The 20,649-nt window shown below is 35.5% G+C and overlaps 4 protein-coding genes and 2 long non-coding RNA genes across 10 annotated transcripts; 4 read left to right on the top strand and 2 right to left on the bottom strand.

Moving 5' to 3' along the window:
• Positions 1-945: 945 nt before the first annotated feature.
• Positions 946-6,048, bottom strand: LOC141900366 (mitochondrial sodium/calcium exchanger protein-like). Of its 4 annotated transcripts, XM_074787226.1 has the most exons (18): positions 5,919-6,048; positions 5,357-5,705; positions 5,003-5,152; positions 4,867-4,919; positions 4,730-4,787; positions 4,504-4,615; positions 4,230-4,397; positions 4,015-4,146; positions 3,727-3,897; positions 3,388-3,486; positions 2,804-3,102; positions 2,578-2,713; positions 2,366-2,487; positions 2,198-2,275; positions 2,043-2,118; positions 1,851-1,931; positions 1,711-1,775; positions 946-1,595 (listed from the first exon to the last, which is right to left on the bottom strand). In XM_074787226.1, exons 2-18 carry the CDS (start codon positions 5,648-5,650, stop codon positions 1,389-1,391), a joined length of 2,301 nt encoding a protein of 766 aa, XP_074643327.1. In that variant the 5' UTR covers positions 5,651-5,705; positions 5,919-6,048; the 3' UTR covers positions 946-1,388. The 4 variants fall into 4 exon arrangements, with proteins under 4 accessions (XP_074643327.1, XP_074643328.1, XP_074643330.1 ...); XM_074787227.1 differs by lacking the exon at positions 3,727-3,897; XM_074787229.1 differs by lacking the exons at positions 2,578-2,713; positions 2,804-3,102.
• A 557-nt stretch (positions 6,049-6,605) lies between these two features.
• LOC141900337 (uncharacterized) lies at positions 6,606-7,548 on the top strand. Its single transcript, XR_012618686.1, has 2 exons — positions 6,606-6,724; positions 7,292-7,548. It is a non-coding gene; the product is annotated as an uncharacterized LOC141900337 (long non-coding RNA).
• A 1,944-nt stretch (positions 7,549-9,492) lies between these two features.
• LOC141900421 (uncharacterized) lies at positions 9,493-10,130 on the top strand. The gene is made up of 2 exons (XR_012618689.1): positions 9,493-9,578; positions 9,889-10,130. It is a non-coding gene; the product is annotated as an uncharacterized LOC141900421 (long non-coding RNA).
• A 655-nt stretch (positions 10,131-10,785) lies between these two features.
• Positions 10,786-13,657, top strand: LOC141899590 (transmembrane protein 120B-A-like). Of its 2 annotated transcripts, XM_074785976.1 has the most exons (12): positions 10,786-10,938; positions 11,043-11,161; positions 11,255-11,371; positions 11,456-11,515; positions 11,600-11,695; positions 11,783-11,872; positions 11,964-12,029; positions 12,114-12,175; positions 12,444-12,536; positions 12,607-12,671; positions 12,754-12,825; positions 12,891-13,657. In XM_074785976.1, exons 1-12 carry the CDS (start codon positions 10,867-10,869, stop codon positions 13,077-13,079), a joined length of 1,101 nt encoding a protein of 366 aa, XP_074642077.1. In that variant the 5' UTR covers positions 10,786-10,866; the 3' UTR covers positions 13,080-13,657. The 2 variants fall into 2 exon arrangements, with proteins under 2 accessions (XP_074642077.1, XP_074642078.1); XM_074785977.1 differs by lacking the exon at positions 11,255-11,371.
• A 307-nt stretch (positions 13,658-13,964) lies between these two features.
• On the top strand, positions 13,965-16,149 carry LOC141900129 (uncharacterized protein C6orf163 homolog). Its single transcript, XM_074786884.1, has 5 exons — positions 13,965-14,038; positions 14,371-14,631; positions 14,709-14,911; positions 14,994-15,196; positions 15,379-16,149. The coding sequence occupies exons 2-5, from the start codon at positions 14,376-14,378 to the stop codon at positions 15,785-15,787; spliced, it is 1,071 nt and encodes a 356-aa protein (XP_074642985.1). The 5' UTR covers positions 13,965-14,038; positions 14,371-14,375; the 3' UTR covers positions 15,788-16,149.
• Positions 16,150-16,354: 205 nt separating this feature from the next.
• LOC141899239 (pseudouridylate synthase 1 homolog) lies at positions 16,355-20,587 on the bottom strand. Its single transcript, XM_074785421.1, has 12 exons — positions 20,247-20,587; positions 20,067-20,160; positions 19,841-19,979; positions 19,192-19,292; positions 19,001-19,113; positions 18,883-18,928; positions 18,708-18,801; positions 18,553-18,623; positions 18,436-18,480; positions 18,273-18,347; positions 16,892-16,962; positions 16,355-16,812 (listed from the first exon to the last, which is right to left on the bottom strand). Exons 1-12 carry the CDS (start codon positions 20,537-20,539, stop codon positions 16,479-16,481), a joined length of 1,476 nt encoding a protein of 491 aa, XP_074641522.1. The 5' UTR covers positions 20,540-20,587; the 3' UTR covers positions 16,355-16,478.
• Positions 20,588-20,649: the final 62 nt, after the last annotated feature.

Genomic DNA, 20,649 nt, shown 5'->3' with positions numbered 1-20,649 from the left:
CAGAAAGCGTATCAACAAATGTATCATTACGTGATGCGTTTACGCGAATTTCAACAACCAGAAAAACAGAATATTCGTGCGTTTGAAAATTTTCTTTTTTTCTTTGCGGGGTAATTTTTGAGCCAGCCATTGATTCTTATCTCCTTGTTTTCACGTGAATAGTTAAAGTAGAACAGTTCGAAAGTCTGAGGTATGAATTAGTTTCGATATGGCAAAATCAGCCAGAGAAAGGTAAAAACGATGCGAACGGTTTCACAGAGGTAAACCCCGATAGCGATTTAGATACTAAAATTTCTGAAATCAACAAATCACTCCAATACAATATAAGCGAAGTAAGTTTGATAGAATGGTCAAATGGTATTGTTTGATAATTTCGATGCCTAAGGTCTGATCTATTTGTAGTTGGAGAAAATTGAAAACGACAGTGCACGATATATGCGAGATCTGACCAAAACGTCAGCGCTGATTGTGGACAAATCTAATGAATTAGAAAAATTGAAATATGACTTGAAAAAAGCACGGATTATTACCGGTAATACAAGTGACGGCTGGTTGATATTTCGTAGGTTATCAGTAGTATTTATGCCGAAAATTTCATTTCAGGGCAACTTAAAGAAATATCTGTTTAGAAGGAAGCGTCAATCATTAGTCGTAACAAAAACTAGTACGATCAAGATTTAATAAACAAATGTAATCTGAAAGTGATGGTACCGTTGTTCAATGTTGGGATGATATTATTGCAAAATATGTGTACAGCAAGTGTTGCTGACACTGAAAGATTCAACTTGTCATGATCTTCTATCAATCAGGACTGCCTTAGTTAGCTCGGGGTGGATATTTTGAGCAAACGCTTAAAACGATAAACACACGCGTTATAAAGAAATATGAATATCATCATAGAACAATAAACGACGAGATGAGAAATTCAAATATTATTTATTAGAATTATAAATGCTTCCAAAATATTGATACATCCTTGCAGTTTAAAAGTATTCATAAGTATCAATGTATTTGTTCATTTCGCGGTCTGATTCTTATACCAAAAATACGTTGTAATCAATATGTACAGTTTATTAAGACACAAATTTCTGAACCAGAGTATATAAAAAATCTAGAATAAATAAAAATTGATACGAAAGCTATGACTGGTAACACAGTCGTGACTTAAGCCCGAGTGGTGTTCTTAAGACTGGTCTTAAGTTATTAGATTGGCATGGTCTGTGATTCAACTGGTCACAACTGTGGAAGTGTCCCCACAGGTTTAACACGTGTCTACGTAGAAAATAAATACATGTCTTTGATTATACAACAGCTTGATCGTAGTCAATAGACCGAGAAGCGTCTGCGACAGTCGCCTCCGAATATATTACAATGCTAACTCATTAACTTTACTGTTTGAATATAGCATTAGATGAAGTGATCACTTGTGTTTCTACTAACACGGCTATAATCAAAAACACGATATAATACGCGATCAAAAGTCCTCCGTAGATAGCTGAAAATTTAAACTTTCGCAACGGAACAGCGATTAGACTCATGATGAGACTTCCGGCTAGGCTACAGATGAGAACCAATTGTAACAACGTAAATTTCAACTGCAATTTAACAAAAAGAGGTTGTCACAGGTGGGTGTTATTTCTAATAATGCCAGAATTCTTACGGATAACACAATATGCAATAAACCGCCATGTCGTAATACAGGGTACTTACAGTGAAGTTTCCGTTATGACGAATGGTTCCTATTGTGAACGGTATGCCTATACCCATCAACATATCTACAGACTCCAGTAAAGGAAAGCTTGATATTGCTTAAACTGGTTGATAATAATTCAACAATTAAACAAGGATACTGAATAGCGGTCCACCGAAACATGCTGATATTGCCATTCGTGGAAACCCCAGCCTCGCTGTGGCTGTGTTGGCTATCATATCTGAAATCCAGACATTATGGCTTTTAGTACATGTACCGATAATCATGATATCAGAGTCAAGGGTATCTCCGTCCAACTGAAATTGCTTTTCGAATTCAACGAATGTATTACCTCCAACACTGTTACCCCAAGCGAGAAGTGTCAATCCTAGAATTGCGTTACTTATACTGAAAACGACTCCAAACATCTGAAATTTAATCACATTACAGATTACATTGATTAGCATAGATATCTCAATAGGCTAACGATAATTGAAATCTTCATACCTGCAATAGATTAACGATTTCATTTGCAATTGAATATATCCATATCACAGACACAAAAAATCCTGCGTATGCAAAGACCTGGAATAAAACAAGATTTTCGTATCAATCACTTGTGGCAAAAATCTTTCCGATATATTGGACACGAGTATCGTGTTATCAATAACGTACCCAGTGATATTTCGGTATTTCATCGAATGCTGAAGTAAATGAAACGACCAATGCAAAAACGGAACATAAAATCATCACTAGACCCCAAACGGGAAACACGCCGTTTATTGGTATAAGTGCAACTAAAATAAATAAGATACATTGAGGTAAAAGATTTTTGTTAGAAAATGAATGGCAAAACTATGGTATTATACTGAAAGTATATGACAGACCTCTCGTAGCAAAAATGCAATATAATGGAGCTGTAAAGCACTGTAAGCACGCTAATATCTTATTCCATTTGTGCAATTCTGTATCTTCATAATCCACTAGAGGTATAGTCAGTTTTAAAGCTAGTATCAGAGGACACTAAGTAAGAAAATAATGTCAATTTCAATTAGGAATGAATAACGAAGAACAGAAATTGTTGGCAGCTTTTTTCATTTACTCGACATTTACTTTGAAGATTTCTAGCGTTTTCCAGAATACGTTCATAGTAGACCAGTCTTCGGTGTTGATCGGATTGATAGCTTTCAAAAACCGTTTGAATCTTAACTTGTTAGAATACTTCTTTATGTATGTGGATAGCGATGAAATAGAACCACGAGCCGAGTAAAAAAACTGACGAAAACTCGATGAATGTCTCAGTTTTCCCAGATCGACGCTGCTGTCGTCCCGAGGTAGCAGAGAATCGTTCGTGTTTGCCTGGTTTCCAAATAAGGAGGTAACCGACACGAATTCTGCCACCTTTGCAAGTCCTAATATCAGATATGAAATGAAAGAATACATGCACTGATCGCATGTTACCCGCAGAGAACAGGGCGCATTCAGTTCCCGCTCCAGGCTTGAGATATTATAGAAGAATTTGCTAACATTAACAATTCTTCAGCATCAGTAAAGATAAGTGATGTTAGAAACCGGCAAAGGAAGTTTAAACAAATATATCTGGCCGAAGAAAGAAATGCTAATTTTCTAAGAAATACATGTATCACCGTACTTAATATTAAAAGATGATGTTGTGTGGATGAGCAACAATGGATTACCTTTTACAGCCCGCTGTGGTCTAGACTCAATAGGTGGTGGTAATATAGCTACCTCGTCATCATCTAGAGCACCATAAGTTGGTGCACCAGCTTGTATAGCTAAATCCAAAAAAAAATGTTTGACTTGATTAATGGAATGAGCCATGCAGCCAGACTATACAAATACCTCCACCTGTCATATTACTGGATGCAAATCATGAACAAAATCAGTTGATAATCATAATGACTCGTTATATCATCTCGTTATTGTTAATCATTAACCTCATTGAGAGGTTTGGAGAAGGTTTTGACTGATATAGGTAATTATGGAGAGGGCAGACGATAAGGGATTTTACATACTAAATGTATCTTCAATAATATCATTATCCTGAACTCGTTCGCTAATCGTGTCGATTCTTGATTCGACCTGCACTTTGTGTTTCTTTGAGGAACGTCGGAATATCTGAGGCGAGTTTCGCCCGGAAAGCGGGTTATAAAACGTCTGGTATTTGATAAACGACATCAGATACCCTAGATAAGGGAAATTTACGTACATGGTCCAGGAAGAATTCAAAGGTAAAGGTTTTGGAATGGATGTCTCAAAATTCTAAAGAAGTCAAATGATTATAAAAAGAATTATTAACCTACATCCATGTAAATCATCTTCGGTAATACCAGGTACGTCTGGTTTAGGAGAATTTGTGGCTTTCTTTCTATATTGATATACAGCACGTCCTATCACCACCAACAACACGTAAACAACATAATAACATATAAATCCTACAAGGAAATTTACAACAAATAACATTTCGGCGATGACGAACAAGACCTGAATATACCTTAATGCTTCCCCTCCTGCTTACCTACAGCTTCGGCTGTTGATATGTCACCATCATAAAGTACATAGAACGTCCAGAAAACGGCTCCGATATAGAATACTATATCCCGGAGAAAAGGTCGTTCCATTGACGTGAATGGACAAACAATTGATATCGTTCCAGCTACGACTGTTGTTACAAATATACCGGCACCTTTGAGAAAAAGTTTAGTTTTTATTTGTAATTTCCTCGGAAACATGGAATTCCGGGTCACTGATAGTTAAAAGAAACGACTGTTTGATCTGCCTGAAAAACATACCAACAAGTGCTCCGATAGCCAACCCAGCGTCGCCGTCTTTAGCGTTACCAACCGCAGATATGGAAGAAAATATATCAGGAGCTCCATTTCCAAATGCTAGAAATGTCACTCCGTTCTTCTAGAGTCAAAGAAAAAGTACTAAGCGTATTTCATGATTTCGTGAAAAAGATTTATAATAAAGATGGTCGAAAAATGTGTTCCGAGAAGGCTTTAGAAAAAAGGATATAGCTATGTTCTGACTGAGACGAAGAGTTTTGGAAATAACTGCAAGATTCGGACAAAAACTAGAAAAGAAAATGTTAAAGATGAATTTTCAGCGCCGGCAATATCCAGGTTCAGAGTTTTGAATTCAATGATACTCACAATTCATCCGCAGTCGAAGCCAGACCAGCAAATAAAAACAACCACCAGATCGTCTATGGTTAGAATTTTTGACAAAGTAAGGATATTGTACTTGGGAATATTTAGATCTATTGAAAATGGTTCGTTTGCGACTTACCAGAGTAATCACACCTAGTGGAATAAGATGGCTAAATGAACAGTAAACTACTTTGACGTAATTGATGAAACCGTCACCGATTAGACAATCCGCCGTTGCATTTATAAATGCACAAACATCGCTGATATTCAAATGATGGAAATCTCTACACTGAAAATTCAAAATACATTAGAATATATCTAACGTGTATACATAGAGATAATACAGGTATATGAATGGAAAATTGATCTGATTAAACCTTAACCTAATTTGTATTGTAGCCTATATCGTGTTATTTCTAAGGTACAATTGGTGAGAATTTCCGAGTTTCGTGGCGGTCTTCAGATAACGAAGAATATTGTGAACGTGATTTACCTCGTTTTCCTTCTGTGTTGGAGTTGTTCCATCAATGACCGGCCTGGTATCCGATGATACCAAATCTTCTAATTGTAACAAAGATCTTACGTTAGACCTTTGGCTCCTCGTAGCTGCATCTTTCTCTATCGGGAACGCTGTCCGAGTGCTTATTTTTATCAATGTTAACAGGAGAAAGATAGATGCTATAATGACTCCAATCGCTAGTTTTCCTCTTAACCGAAGTTTCCTCCTATCTGTATGACCATTCTTTCTTCCTGACATCAATATCCCTGATTTTTCTAGGATGGACATTATCTACTTAAACGACCATTTGGACGAATGGCTAGAATTCAACCAAATACTACCTCTGAAAGCAAAATATTTGGTTCTCTGTTGTATGTAACCAAATTAGAAACTTCCGCATTGACTGCGAGTTGTATACAATTCTCCCCCCTTAACCTGATTTGGTAAATCTACGAGCTACGATGATTGCTCGTAGGGTAAATCTAATGAAAATACCTGCGACATAAAGTATTTCTGAAAACCCCTAAACTAAACGCATGCACTCGCATTTACTAACCTCAACAACAGTTATTATATTCATTGTAGGTTTCAATATTTCTAATCGCTGCAATAATTGTACGTCCTGGAACATACACTTAGTTTCGATTCCTGAATGCACTGTATATATATATCAGCAGTATATCGATCATATTCACATAATGTGTATGTATATATACGCATTGTCAGCTGATAACGTGAACTTGCAAGTGAAACGCCTCGAAAACTGGAATTTCCGAATTTATAATAAACGCATAGATAGTTCAGAATATAAGCTTAGATTTGTTTTGTAGTGTTACCATGTTTTGAAAAGAATATGGTTAGCCAAAGGCAAATGACATTCTTCAAAACTAGGCGCACAGGGTCATATAAGGCAAAAGACATTCAAAATTCAAAACTTCAAAACTAGGCTTATGTACATATAAATATCATGCTGGAGATACTTAAATGCAAAATTGAGAACATCAGAAATAATTTCGAATCCGAAAAACCATAAATATTTCAATTTTTTAACCGACTTCCTGAAAGTTGGGCAAAAACAAACTAATCGCTAAATTATCAGCACAAGGCTGTTCTAATGTATTTACCATGTAATATTTCTTACTAATGCCGACATGGAGACAAATAGTTTGGGTTTTTTAAAGTCTGTTAACTGACAATTTGAGTTTATCAGAACAAATTATGTTTGATATATAGTAGCGATAAACAGGATTGAATTTGTATATAAGGAGATCTCAAATCATCTAAACACAGCTCTTACTTTGGGTCCTTCACTGGTTTTCATCGTCAGAATGAACAGACTTTTCGTAGCTTTCCTTGTCCTGGGTAAGTGTTTTTTATTCTTACAGAAAGTCACTCTTTCCGCGGATTGAACGGCGCCCGCCTCTTCCTTTGAATATTCATAAGGATTCAAAAACTAGAAGCTGAGTATAAAGGACCTCTCTCTCTCTCTCTCTCTCATTCATATTATGCGATTTTAACAACTTGCCACAGATACGTAGAACTGAGAAATACGCCGCTAACCAACGGATTAAATGTTAACAACGTCTCAAACTGTTTATTCAAAATCGAAAAAAACCAATATAAACTTGGCTAACTACATTATCCAAGCAAGTGCAATGCGCCATAAATGACTTTAAACAGAAGTTATGAATATTTAATGTTGTGCTCAAATTTAATGGCCAAAATAGGCAAATGGCAAATATCAAACTTTGTAACGAAATTATATTATAATATATCCAAACTGCACAATAAACAAACTATATATATATATATATATATATATATATATATATATATATATATATATATATATATATATATATATATATATATATATATATATATATATATATATATATATATATATATATCCCTGAATTCATCTTTCAGCTGTGGTGTGCCACGCAATGGCTGTTGGAATACCAAGACCAGCAGATTTCTGTGAAACATTTTGTAAAGAACAAGACGATGCCGACTGCATGGCGACCTGCGAACTTGCCATGAAATGTGAGAAGACCTGCGGCAGCCACGAATCTGACTCTGATGAATATACGAAATGTTGGGAAGAATGTTCCGCTTAAGAAAGACGATAGATATACCACTGTAACTTGTCGTTAAACAATAAAAACAAGTCTACGAAACACAAAGACTTTTTGGTATTTTTAATGATTTGTATGATATACTATTCTCTTCGACCACCATGGATTTCTATTCCATCATCAAGTTAAAGATTTCTCGTGTTGTATACGTCATAGTTTCCGTGTTCACTGACATTAGTCAGACGATGAAAAGTTTCTAAAGATTCATCTTACGTATATATTAATTCATGAATTTATGAAATATATAGCCTAAGTCTTATAGGGGCCTACTAGCGATGTGTTGATATTGATGCCTCGCCCGCGTAATTGGTTCATCAATGATATAATTTCCTGGAAGGAGCGATTTGGAATTCAGTCGTGACCTTGAATAATTTCCACCATATCCACAACGTTGAATTCATATCAATTCTTATCAACAAACATAACCAAATAAACTGAGAATTCAATACGGAAATGTAAATGCTGCAATTAAAACCACGAAACTCAAGCAATTTCCGATTACGACAGCGCAATAAAAATATGTGATAGATGATTTTAACATTCGACGGTTTATCAACACACATTTCCGGTTTTACTGACTGACAGTTATCATGAATAATTAACACCTGATATCAGCTGATATCACATATATATGAACGCAACATAGAATAGTACTTGATCCCAGAATCACTATTCCATCACTTCATCATCATGAATAGAGTCTTCGTAGCTGTCCTTGTTCTAGGTAAGAACCTTAACTGTTGTCTTGAACAGAAAGGTGACTACGCTGCTTCGTAATGAATTGTTTTACGTGTAATCAATGTCTGACGAAAACGTACCTTGCAATTGGTTCACAGTTTTGCTTTCACATGAATTCATAAATGTTTAGCAATTAAGATATATTTTGGACACGAAGATCTATCTTAATGCACGGAAACAAAGGGTTGTAATGTTATCTCGTAGCTGGTACATATATTTTGTGTGCAGGAAACTGCGATACTTATTCGCTTAGAAAATTTCATACACAATGAGATTCTTATAGTTCTTGATTTGAATTATGACTTTCGCTTATGTTTCAGCTGTGTTAACGTGTACACTGGATGCTAGGCCAAGTAATTACTGTGAGGATTACTGCAAGGATAAAGCAGATCCTGATTGTGTCGACGACTGCAAATACGCGATGGTTTGCGAGGATGACTGCTATGGTTCACAAAGATTCGATACCCCTGAAATGACGGAATGTTTGTCGAAATGCTCCAAACGTCCGAAATCGGAGTAATTACGTATTTTGTTTCATCAAATCTGCAATAAAAACTTGTTTTAACTTAAACCAAAAAGTTTTTCTCTTCAATTCAATCAGAACACGACCTGGACGTTCCAGTATAGGCTATAGCATACCATAAGAATCAACAAGTAGTTACGTTAGCTAGAATAAACGCTAGTATAACCACAACAAGCTCAAGATGGACGTCAGAAGATCTGCTTACGTCTGTTGGTCATGCCTGGCAAAACGCACCCCTAATGAGTTACCTGCGTTTAAGGTTTTCATGAAATTCTGTCCCCAACCCGTAGATTCACATTTCAAACAATGCTCGATCGTAAGATAAGATCCGTTTGCTGAAAAGAAAGATTGAATTTGGGGCTTTTAATGAACGATGACGGACCTGAATTCCTCTGAGGAAATATTTTGGTTCTATAGTTAATCTTACAGCTTAAGACCGGTCGGACAATTGAAGACCACTTTTAGATTATGTGCAACTGGCCGATAAAAGGGAAATCGAAATGTGCGTGTGGCTAGAAAAATCATTTGGAAAAGTTATGTACATCCACCATGTGGTAGCATTAGTAATGGGAGGTTATTTGTCACAATTTTGCAGCTACCGACGTGGAGACAAACAGTATGAGTGTTTAGTTGACGTAAACTGACAAATTTGACTTTATCAAATCTCAAAACCAAACAAACTTCATATCAGGAACTGATAATGATAGAATATAAGGCAGTTCTCAAATGAGTGAAAATCACTGATTTCTCAGGTTCCAGACATCATTCACAGACTTTATCATCATGAACAGACTTTTTGTCGCTTTCCTTGTCTTGGGTAAGTATTTCATAGTCATAAAGATTGTCTTGGGACTGGTAAGTTATATAAGTTGTAATGTTTTGGTACAACTTTCATCCATTATTTCATTTAAGTAAAGTTAAATCCTTTTTACTTTTTAACCAGTGTGTGATAGTAATAGGGAATACTTGTGATTTTGCATAATTTGGGATCGGTTTGATGCGATGTTTGTTGTAATTTATCGGATCTACTAATACATGATACAGTTTTAATGTACAATCGAGAATATGAGAAAATATATAGGCTTTAAACCGTTTGGTCTTCGTTGACACTTCAATTCATATTTCAGCTGTGGTAAGCTGTACACTTGCCGCCAGACCAGCAGGTTTCTGTGAAAATGTATGTAAAAATGATGACAATCCCAATTGCGTAGCTAGTTGTGAATATGCTCTGAAATGTGAGGAGACCTGTGCGAAACATGATTCGGAATCCCCGGAATTTTCGAAATGTTGGTCAGACTGCGCCAGCAAGGAATTTTAGTAAATCGATTTTTGCTAAGTCAATGAAAATAAAAGTTTCACTCTAACTCGAGTAATCCTCTTAGTTGTTCTCGTGATTTGAATCGGTAGAGACTCTGAGATCGAGCGGATCGGAATGACAAATTTTTATGCATACAATTCACTTTAATTAATTAGACAATTAAACAGTAGCAGCAGCTTTCTAGTAGCGAGAATTATAATTTTTCAATTCATTCCGACCCGTCGCCGGAATCTATGCGGATATGGCAGACTGTGGCATGCCGAGAATTGGACAGGCAACCAGTCTAGGTTTGAAGCTGATAGGCATTGTGGCATGCGAGTAATAATATCTTCAATCATTCTACACTATTTCATTTCAAACATATAAATTCTAACAACGCTGGATGGAGCTTTATTAAATAAGAATCTGGATCTGCTTTTAAGAGTTTTGGGCCACTTGGTTTCTGGACACGGTCACTAACCGCCCGACTTCTGGAACCAAAACCCTATCGCATTTAACAGCATACTCGCAACGGCTAACCTAGCTGGACAAAATGATCAAAACTAACAACGAGAAAAGCTGTTGTTGATGAGTCAGATGTATGTAGATAAGTGCATCAGAAATCAATTTTTGAGACCAAATTTGCACCACGGCAGGGATTCGAACCTGATTGGATCGAGACGAAATTCACATGTGAAGCATGTTCATGACATGTAACATGCGGAAGTGACATATGATTTGATTTACTGCTCGTGAACAACATACAATAAACTTGTTTTCGTACAGCTTCACCGGGTGACAATCAAAGATGGATAATTCGAAGGTTGCAGGATACAACGAAGAATGGCTTGAACTCAATAAGGAATGGGAAAACCTAGAAGTAATCACTGTTAAGGCTATCTATTTCTCATGATGAGGTGTTGAACAAATCCAATTAAAATTAACTAATTATGTTCTTTTAAACAATACTGTTAATATTTTTAGCGAGCACATGAAGAATATTCAAAAAAAGTAGTAGAAGTAACGGAAAAACAGAAAAAGTGTCTTTCTGGCCTCAATCATCAAACGTATCGTTTAAAGACAATATCAGATGGCTTAAAAAGGTAGGATGGATGTTCTTGTTTGTGTGTGGGAGGGAAACCTTGTGACCTTTAAGCATTTGATTCCCTTTTAATTCAATTTTGAACTGTTTCCAGGCTCAGTAAAACAGAATCTGGCTTTGACCTGCAGAAGATAAAATTACTACAACAACGAATTACTGACCGAAAACTACAGTTCAGAGATATTCGTGAAAGTTTACCTAAAAAAAATGGGTATTGATCATGTTCGATGTTTGCCATGTGTACCCTGATTCATTGAGACAAACTATTTACTCAATTAAACCTTCTTGTTTTCAGACTGTATCTTAATATTATCCTGGGACAAGTTAATGTTTCCTTATTGAGCAAAGAGGATAGGTAAATTGTGTAATTTTTATGGTATTATTTGTTGATTCTAATATCTCATCAGCCACATATAGTTCATTGTTGATTTTTTTTCAGATTTGCGTACAAACAAAACTATGAACGTTTCAAGCTGATAATGAATTATATCATATTGGTTTTTTCATTTGTTCTATTAACATTTGTGAATCATCGGTAAGTTACAAAAAATATTGTTCCTGTTTCTTAGACTGAAATATCTGTAGATGTACTTGTATAATGTCTACTGGAATATCATTACAGATGGAGTGATGCGATATTCCATTTTCTGTTAGTTTGGTATTATTGTACTTTGACAATCCGTGAACATATATTGATCAACAATGGGTCAAGGTAAAGTTCATACTGTGCACAACTCTAGGCGTACCGCAACAGTCTCTTCATATCTTTTCATCAATGATTTTGTGCATTTCTGTGTTTCTAGGATTAAGGGATGGTGGGTTACTCATCACTTTATTTCCACCCTTTGCGCCGGAATATTTTTGATTTGGTAGGTTCATTTCGAAAAGAAATAAAACCCTTAAAATATGATTCATGGTACGGTATATTGTTAATCTTTATATTGGATTTACAGGCCAGAAGATGAAGGTTACATCTTGTTTCGGACTCAGTTGATGGTTTTTTCATTGTTCTTGTGTAAGTTCAATGTCAAATAGATTCTGCTTCTACAGTCAAACACGCTTTCTCTGGATCAATTTAATCTGAATTTGCTCTAATTTGAATATTATTTACATTCAACTTTTACATAAATGTATAGGCCTATAGAATATGATGTTTGATAATCTGGATTTCTCATAATCCAGATGAATTTCATTGATCCCAAATGATCTGAATTTACAGGTCCTACTGTATTTATAATACCGGTTTTAAAATGATTTTAATGACTTATGATTAATCATTTCAGTTTGTGTCAGTCTTCTACAATCATTTTACCAACAAGGCCAGTTGTATCGATTACGTTCATTAGGAGAACGTCATAATATGGATATTACTGTTGGTAGGTGATTAAATAGAACTTTTCTGTATTGATCGCATGAAAAGATTCATACATTCGTTTTCTATTTTAGAGGGATTTCATTCATGGATGTGGAAAGGTTTAACATTCCTTTTGCCGGCCCTATTCTTAGTATATGTATGTGTATCTCTACTCCATATTTCAATTCAATATCAATTGAAGAAAAAATGTTGATGATAATGTTTGAATTATGTTGCAGTTCTTCCAACTATACAACGCTTACACATTGTTCCAGTTATACAGAAATCAACTCATCCACACTGAATGGCAGGTAATAAAACAATTAGTTCAAAAGTTTTTAGAAGATGTGATATTTTATCGAAAATGTTTTCTCAGGTTCCAGTTCTCAGTGGTATATTCCTGATCCTATTTCTTGGAAACTTCCTGACTTCATTGGCCGTCGTCAAAGACAAGATGAAACAAAAGCAAAAAGTCAAACATAAGAAGGAAATCAAACGAAAATACAGCTTCGGTACCGGTCTATACGAACCTAACAATGAAAATACGAGCAATAAAAGAGAGTAATCTTTCTACTGCGTTGTAGAAATTACTTTGACCATATTCAATTTATAGTTTATATCATATACCGGTATCACGTAAACCTTGTCTAATTTGGATCAATAACTTCTTCATTTATTGGTTAACATGCCTTTCAGTTTTCCTTATCATACGTCGATTCTTTAATTTAGACTATTCACCTTTGCTGTGGTACCACTCTGTCTGAATTAGTCAAGGTTTACTGCCTCTTGTAGTCCAATGTATGTATTGTAGGTCACATTGAAAAATGTTTCATTATTTTTAAATGAAAAACTGTCCAGTAAATATTCAGAAATGCCAATGAACTGTAAATATCTATTCAATTTACAATAAAATGCATCATCGTTTACTTTTTGGTGTATTTATAGTTTTTAATAGCGATATTATTGTATTCATTATATTATTTACAATGCCGGTGAACTGTTTACATTGAAAATATATCACAAGATGTATCTTGCTCTTTAACAGAGGCATTAGAAGAATTTATACGTTTTCTTGTATCATGTTACTTTTGAAGATTGGCTAGACAATGAAATAGCCAAATACAGAATACTGAAGTAATAAAGTGTAACATGTAACAGTAAATAAAATACTCGTTAAGTGATCGATGTCTTGGGATTCGAAACCACATTTTGACAGTGCTATGAGAACCTGCATTTATTACTAGACCTCCGCGAATGAATCTACTATGGATTTGACACTGACAAACAAATAAAACGGCCAATCTGGGTTTTATATTCATATGAGAAACACCTCTTCATTATTTTAAATGTTCAATAATCGCCAGTTAATGAATAAAACTCATCCCGACGGCCAGAGTAATCTTGTACTATTTCAAAGCGCGTATGTATTCTCACGGGTAGTCGTGTGTGATCAGGCAATGTAAACAAATCGTGAAGAACTGTCAAAACTACTACAGCTCGTGCTGCTACTGCTGCTGCTTGCTGGTATGAATCAGATTTCTTTCTACTTTATAGACGGCCAATATAGGGTGTACCTCTATGAAATCATAGATTCAAAGCAATTGTACAATTTTCACGAATCTTCAAAAGGAAAAAGTCATCTGTCAGACTCCGTTGTTGTAAATAAAACTACTAAAAATTTTGTGAATGAAATTGAAAAGTTGGCTGCTGTAAGTCAAGTCCGTCAGTCAATCACTATACGGGAAATGAACCATTCTTATCTGCAGTAGGGACTGTAAAGCCAGGCTAAATCAGGCCAGTGCTATATTGGTGTTGAAAGTTTCAACACAATACAATTTTCTCCTTTCAAATTTCAGATACTATGGATGAGCCAGTAAAAACTAGTAATGAGAAATATAAACCTGGAATAGGTTTCACGATGGCACTATCTTCAAAAGCTGAAACTATAGAATCTTTGCCTCCCCTTTCATCCTCGAGACTTCCAATGATGAATTCAGTTTCTCTCGCTAATAACAATAACCACCTGAATCCTGTAACGAGGTACAACACTGTCCCAAAGAGATATGAAGATACAAAACCAGTGTTTATCCAGAATTTTACACATAGGAAAATAATAGGTACTTCAATAACAAAAATGGTATTTTCTAGAAAATCTCTGAAAAATATAAAAAGCACCGCCAAAAATTATTTTCAGATATTGGAGATGATCTTCACAATCGAAATTGCGAGATAAAAGACAAAGAACGCGTGTTAGCAGTGTCAGAAGCCGAACAGCGGGTTTGGGCTCAAGCTGAACTTATCAAAGAGGCAGCTATCAAAAAGAATGAAGAGAAACTGAAAATTGAACATGAAAAAGCTATAAAACGCATACAGAAAGAGAATCAAAAGGCAATCAAAGTAAGATCGTCATAATTAAATACGTTAGGCCTATTATATTTCATACAGCTGGTAATGCAGGTGAATTACGCTCGAATTGTAGGAAGAAGCTTTAAGGGTCGAGGGAGTGATGCAACAATTAGCGTTGGAACAAGTGAAACAAGAGAGAGAGGAAGGAGAGATCAGACTGAAAGAAACCGTTGCGCAACGTGAACGAGAGCTTCGTAAAGAAAAACAAGAAGCTCTTAATAAATCGATCAGAGAGGAGAGAGATGTGGCCGCGAAAGAAGCCGCTAAAATGGCAAAGTAATGCAAATCTATCAGTCAACTCGACTATAAACCACTAAAGCTGTGAATTCTACTTTAATTTATTATTAGTAGGTTTTTGTTGATATAATTAACAAAAACCTACTATTTCCCTGATCTTTCCCTCGGTATCCTGTGAACTCTGTTTCTGAAAACAAAAACTCTTCCTCTTCTCACTGCAGATATCATAAAGAAGTTTTAGAAAAAGCAATCAAAAAAGCGGATGAAGAGAAAGAGAAGGAATTGGAATTCCTGCGAAATCAGAAAGATTTAGAACGACATCAAGCTATAATCGCGGTGAGGACGTATGAACAACAGGTCGCTAAAGATAACTTACACCAAGTACGAGCGGTTTACGAACAACAAGTCGAAGTTCTTAAAGACAGTATTGCTGAATTAAGTCGTCATTTAGAAGTGATGTCGATTCAACTAAATCAAGCAGATATTGAACGCGCTAAGGCTCAAAAAGAATATCATATAATTCGCGATGCCTTCATGGACTATATCAACAAAAGTAATAATTTTGTACCTCCAGAAGCTGATTATTTACTTCCAAGTTCAACAGTTCCTACTGTCAGCTTAGAAAGCTAAATAAATATACAACCTAATAATAAAAGGTTTAAAGTAAGTGCCTAAGTTTCCTACATGTTTTATGTATTAAAGCGTTATTGATTGATGTAATATATTTTTCTAGGTTTATCACTGTACAAAAATGATTTGTAGCTGAAATATATATTTTATACCAAAATAGTCCATCGATCATTTGAGCTTCCGAAATAGGTATCATTTTAGTCAAAAGTGTATAATCAATAATCGAATAGTGTAGGTAGAATTAGAGGAGATACAATTTGATAAAACATCCTCTCATTTCAAATGCTAAATCTGTGTTACATTAACAGTGTATAACATCATGATGTGCCGATGAATTTTCTGTGATATTTTCTTGAATGTAACTGCTGGCTTTTAGCATAATAGTAATAATATAATTTTGTAATTTGTACTGATTTGAAAATAAAGTGATTTTGTTTCAATCCATAAATGTCTAGTTTGCTCACTCATTGTGATAAAAAGACTCGGGAATAAAATATTATTTCAAAATCTATGTCGAACATTTCCCCGATGAATGTAACTGGAATACTATATTATTTGATAAAATGGATTTATTGAATCTGAAATGCAGATACTTATACAGTCATACACGACGAGCCAATGCACTCGTATGACTTTCCTCAATCCATCAATTTCGATCAATCATACATCATTTACTACATTTATACAAATATCATCCATTTGATTCTGATTTATTACTAGTATCCACTTCAGATAAAGCTTCTGAATTACTAGAATCCTTATTTGTCTCCGACTGTTGAGCAGTTTCTGCTGGAATTACTGGTACCTCTACGTTGCTGGCATTCGTATTTTCTGATGCAACTGTATCTGTATTGTCTTCTCCAGCGACGGAGTTCAGTTCAACGAGTGCTGCAGCTTTTTTCCTGTCGTCTAATTTCACTAAATGTGCAGCACGGCCGACTGCGGTTTCAGCTTCTGCTGGTAGATCAACATTTATACGATAATCAAAATGATGACTGAATAATGTAGACATCCATTTCATCATACTATTAAGAGTTAAGTGCAACAAACATTGAATGTAAGTGAATTATCAGTAGAATACAAAGTCATTCATGAAAAAGATACTCTTTTTCTGCCTTCTCCGTTTCTATCATACTCGAATAAATGTGCTTTTTTTTAAATGCTTCTATTTGTTCCTGCAATCATAAGAAATGAAGAAGTTATACAAATGATATAACAACAGAAAGACGGATAGAACAGGGTCCCCATTAGATATACCATCCAAGTAATTACCAGGATTGATTTGTCAAATTAATAATGTGAAAGACTGACCTAATTATCCGTAGACCCCCCACCTGACTCACTCATTCCTGAATCCCTGATAAAATACTAGTAATATTGTTGAAAAATATGTTCCATGAGATGCTGTCATGTAGTAGGAAGTTTGTTTATCACATTCCTGCTGCTAGTGACATAGAGACAAGCAGTTTGAGTGTTTAGTCGATGTTAACTGACAAATTTGACTTAATCAAATCTCAAAACCAAATAAACTTCATATCAGGACCTGATAATGATAGAATATAAGGCAGTTCTCAAATGAATGAAAATCACTGATTTCTCAGCTTTCAGACATCATTCGCAGACTTTATCATCATGAACAGACTTTTTGTCGCTTTCCTTGTCTTGGGTAAGTACTTCATAGTCATATAGACTGTCTCGGGACTGGTAAGTTATAAGTTTTTAATGTTTTGGTATAATTTCATTTAAGTAAAGTTATCACAAATCCTTTTGTACATATTGTGTGATTCTGATTTTGCATTGGCTTATGAGATTGCTTTGGACCAGTTTGATCTGATCTCTTTAGGGTCATAAAGTATTACAAAAATATAGGGGGCATGTTAGATTCTAATGAAAATGGTCTTTTAATTGTTTGCCTGTCTTCGCTGGCTATTTGCAATCTTTCAGTATCATCTTCTATATCAATTTATATTTTAGCTGTGGTAAGCTGTACACTTGCTGCCAGACCTGAAGGTTTCTGTAAAGATTTTTGTAAAAGTGATGAAGATCCCAATTGCGTGACCAGTTGTGAACATGCTGTGAAATGTGAGGAAACCTGTGCTGAACATGATTCGGAATCCCCTGAATTTTCAAAATGTTGGTCAGACTGCAGCAGCAAGGAATTCCAGTAGATTGAATTAAAATCAGTGTCAAAATGATAATAAAAGTTTCTTGAACTGGAATAATCATCTTATTTATCTTTGAACTTTGTTAAGGTTAGTATGCGATGATTTCATTTAGATTTGCATAATGATACTGATTTGGCTGGTTCAGCAGTTTACCAAATCAATTACAGATAGCAGAGCAGAGCAGGTGTGGTTCATTTCCACGTCATCTTCAGTTTTATCACTACCGGTAGTTGATTATTGGTCCAGAAGTCAGAACGAATGTGCAACTAGTAAAAACCAGTCAGTCTAAACGACAACACACACTAGTACATAAAACTCACCTTGTGTTCATCCCAAATCAGAGGCTCATGCATGCCATCATAGCCATATTTCTTATTATAGGAATCATAGTGTACCTGGAAAATATGAATAACATGTAGAACATAAATTCTGAAACAAATATTTTCTTTTTGATTATTTTCAAAGTGCTTAAATTTGTTATACCTGTTCTAACATCAATCCTAACCCTGGAGCCTTAGGAATATCAACCTAAAATCAAAACAATTTAAAAACATACACAACCATACACATTTAAAACAATTCATAATCAACACTTTTTACCTTAGCCGGTCCCCAAGCTTTAGAAATTACATCCATTGAAGCAAGTCCTCTAACAATTGCTATCATCAGTCCTACAAAAATACCAAACTTGTCCAGCAATGTGAATGGGGGAAACTATTAATTTGATAAGACAGACAATCAAGTTTAAAACTCACCTATCATTTTACGGATCTGATGTAACATAAAACTTTGACCTTTTACTGTCACTACAGCCCATTCTAATCCATCCTGTATGAATGGTTGACTACACTGAAATAGACACAATCTACACAGTTATACTTCATTCTACCAGTCAATCATAGCGGATAGATAGGATTATAGACAACTTGCCTGCATATCTATGATATATCGCATTGAACTTGCTTCGTCCGGTTTCCTATAAATCATCATTATGTATCAGTTTCTACATCTCGAAGATTAGAGAATACAATATGTTTAAAATACTCACTTCCCAGATGTGAAATTGTGGAAATTATGAGTTCCTTTATACAAGGCCAAAACTTCATTAACTTTAGCAATAGTTTTTTCTGGATCTTCGAGTCTGAAACTTTGTAACACCATCTAAAATTTTTAAAAAGATTTTGTTAAGCAAAGGAAAAAAAACATAAATCCATCGTCAATCTTTGAATATAGACGTACCTCTTCAACTGGTGTAAAAGCATACGTGGGAAGGAAATATGAGTACGTACGGTGAGAACAGGAATTCTTACAGTTAAAACTTTGAGTCGTTCTTTTAAAATCTGAAAATCATCGAGAGAAAGTTATTCACCGAGTAAAACACGCTGAATATAAAATCGCTGTGGCTACTCGTACGGACCCGTACGGATTACTCTGGAGGCTATTCGTACGGAACTAGGATCTGTACGCTAATAACTGTCGCTGATTGGCCGATTAACGCCGCGCATGCGTACAGAGGTGCACGACTTTGAAAATTCAAGGAAAGTGTGGAGAATAGAGTTAGAGAAAAATAGAGCGGATAGAGCGAGACTCGAACCCGGGCCGGTAAGTTACTAGTGCAGCATCATACCACTAGACCATCGAGCTCGCCGACAATCGTTTGAATGTTTTAACTACATATAGCCTCACCTTACCCTAACCCTATCCCTTCCCGTACACATAATTCCAGAGTTATCCGACGGGTGCGTACGAATAGCCTACGGAATTATTCAAATGTATTTTATATCGAAGTGGCTACTCGTACGGACCCGTACGAATAATTCCGTAGGCTATTCGTACGGGTCCGTACAAGTAGCCACTTCGATATAAAATACATTTGAATGATCTGTACCTATCATACGGATCTGTGCTGGTAATAGTTCATTGACTTTCTTTATTGCATTTTCAACATTGACCCATAATTTCAATGAAACAACTTGCATAGCAGCAGATACACCTTTATCAGTTCGAGCAGCACGTTGGAACTGCATCTAAAACCAAAAGGAAATAAATAGAGAGATGCCCGTGTTGGCTTAAATTTACAATCAGTAATTAGATAGCAGAAATGTTTTACAAACTTTCGAAGGGTTTTCCTTGTGATTCAAAGGAATGACACCAGCCTTGCACAAAGCAGTCAGCAATTCATCTTCAATCGTTGGGAATCCAGGATTCCTGAAAAATTCTTTTCATAATTCAAAAACATGCAACGAAGATAATTTTGAGTAGCAAAAAATCATGACAGAACAAACATAACTTACAACTGCATTCCATAATAACCTTTACCACTATAAGATAAAAGTAACGCAACTTTTTTCTTTTTCAATCTCTCACCAGCTTCATTCACCTCTTTTTCTACTACCGTTAAAACTTCATCTTCTCCCTTCAGTTTTTTCGCTGGTGGCCCACCCAGTTCAACAACGTCAGCAAGCTCGTCAACCTGTTGGCTCTTCTCGGCAGCAGCATTCAGTGGTTCCTCAGTTGGAATTGAAGACATTCTCAAGGATCGGATACAAAATGCTCTTTTAATCTTGAATAAATTCCTCACAATCATCGATTGATGGTTTCTGAAGCTTCCGAAGCCACTCTCTAAAACATGGGTAATATAGTAATCAATGCAATTCAATGTTTTCCTGTTGGATCCACATTTATTTGTTTCGCGCG

The sequence above is a fragment of the Tubulanus polymorphus genome, chromosome 2 (assembly GCF_964204645.1).
Source record: "Tubulanus polymorphus chromosome 2, tnTubPoly1.2, whole genome shotgun sequence".
Lineage (NCBI taxonomy): Eukaryota > Metazoa > Nemertea > Palaeonemertea > Tubulaniformes > Tubulanidae > Tubulanus > Tubulanus polymorphus.
This window is presented reverse-complemented; position numbering and strand designations above follow the sequence as displayed.

What these genes read in the sequence shown, in the direction of transcription:
- LOC141900366 (XM_074787226.1), bottom strand. Translation starts at nt 5,650, where the DNA reads ATGTCCATCCTAGAAAAATCAGGGATATTGATGTCAGGAAGAAAGAAT. An exon ending in GCTTCGACTGCGGATGAATT is followed by an intron (nt 4,788 to 4,866) that starts GTGAGTATCATT and finishes TTTCTTTTCTAG; the next exon opens with TTTTTGTCCGAATCTTGCAG. An exon ending in TATTATTGAAGATACATTTA is followed by an intron (nt 3,487 to 3,726) that starts GTATGTAAAATC and finishes TTTTGGATTTAG; the next exon opens with CTATACAAGCTGGTGCACCA.
- LOC141899590 (XM_074785976.1), top strand. Translation starts at nt 10,867, where the DNA reads ATGGATAATTCGAAGGTTGCAGGATACAACGAAGAATGGCTTGAACTC. An exon ending in TTATTGAGCAAAGAGGATAG is followed by an intron (nt 11,516 to 11,599) that starts GTAAATTGTGTA and finishes ATTTTTTTTCAG; the next exon opens with ATTTGCGTACAAACAAAACT. An exon ending in CGGCCCTATTCTTAGTATAT is followed by an intron (nt 12,672 to 12,753) that starts GTATGTGTATCT and finishes ATTATGTTGCAG; the next exon opens with TTCTTCCAACTATACAACGC.
- LOC141900129 (XM_074786884.1), top strand. Translation starts at nt 14,376, where the DNA reads ATGGATGAGCCAGTAAAAACTAGTAATGAGAAATATAAACCTGGAATA. An exon ending in TACACATAGGAAAATAATAG is followed by an intron (nt 14,632 to 14,708) that starts GTACTTCAATAA and finishes AATTATTTTCAG; the next exon opens with ATATTGGAGATGATCTTCAC. An exon ending in AGAATCAAAAGGCAATCAAA is followed by an intron (nt 14,912 to 14,993) that starts GTAAGATCGTCA and finishes CTCGAATTGTAG; the next exon opens with GAAGAAGCTTTAAGGGTCGA.
- LOC141899239 (XM_074785421.1), bottom strand. Translation starts at nt 20,539, where the DNA reads ATGATTGTGAGGAATTTATTCAAGATTAAAAGAGCATTTTGTATCCGA. An exon ending in ACAAGGAAAACCCTTCGAAA is followed by an intron (nt 19,980 to 20,066) that starts GTTTGTAAAACA and finishes TTTTGGTTTTAG; the next exon opens with ATGCAGTTCCAACGTGCTGC. An exon ending in TAGGATTGATGTTAGAACAG is followed by an intron (nt 18,348 to 18,435) that starts GTATAACAAATT and finishes CATATTTTCCAG; the next exon opens with GTACACTATGATTCCTATAA.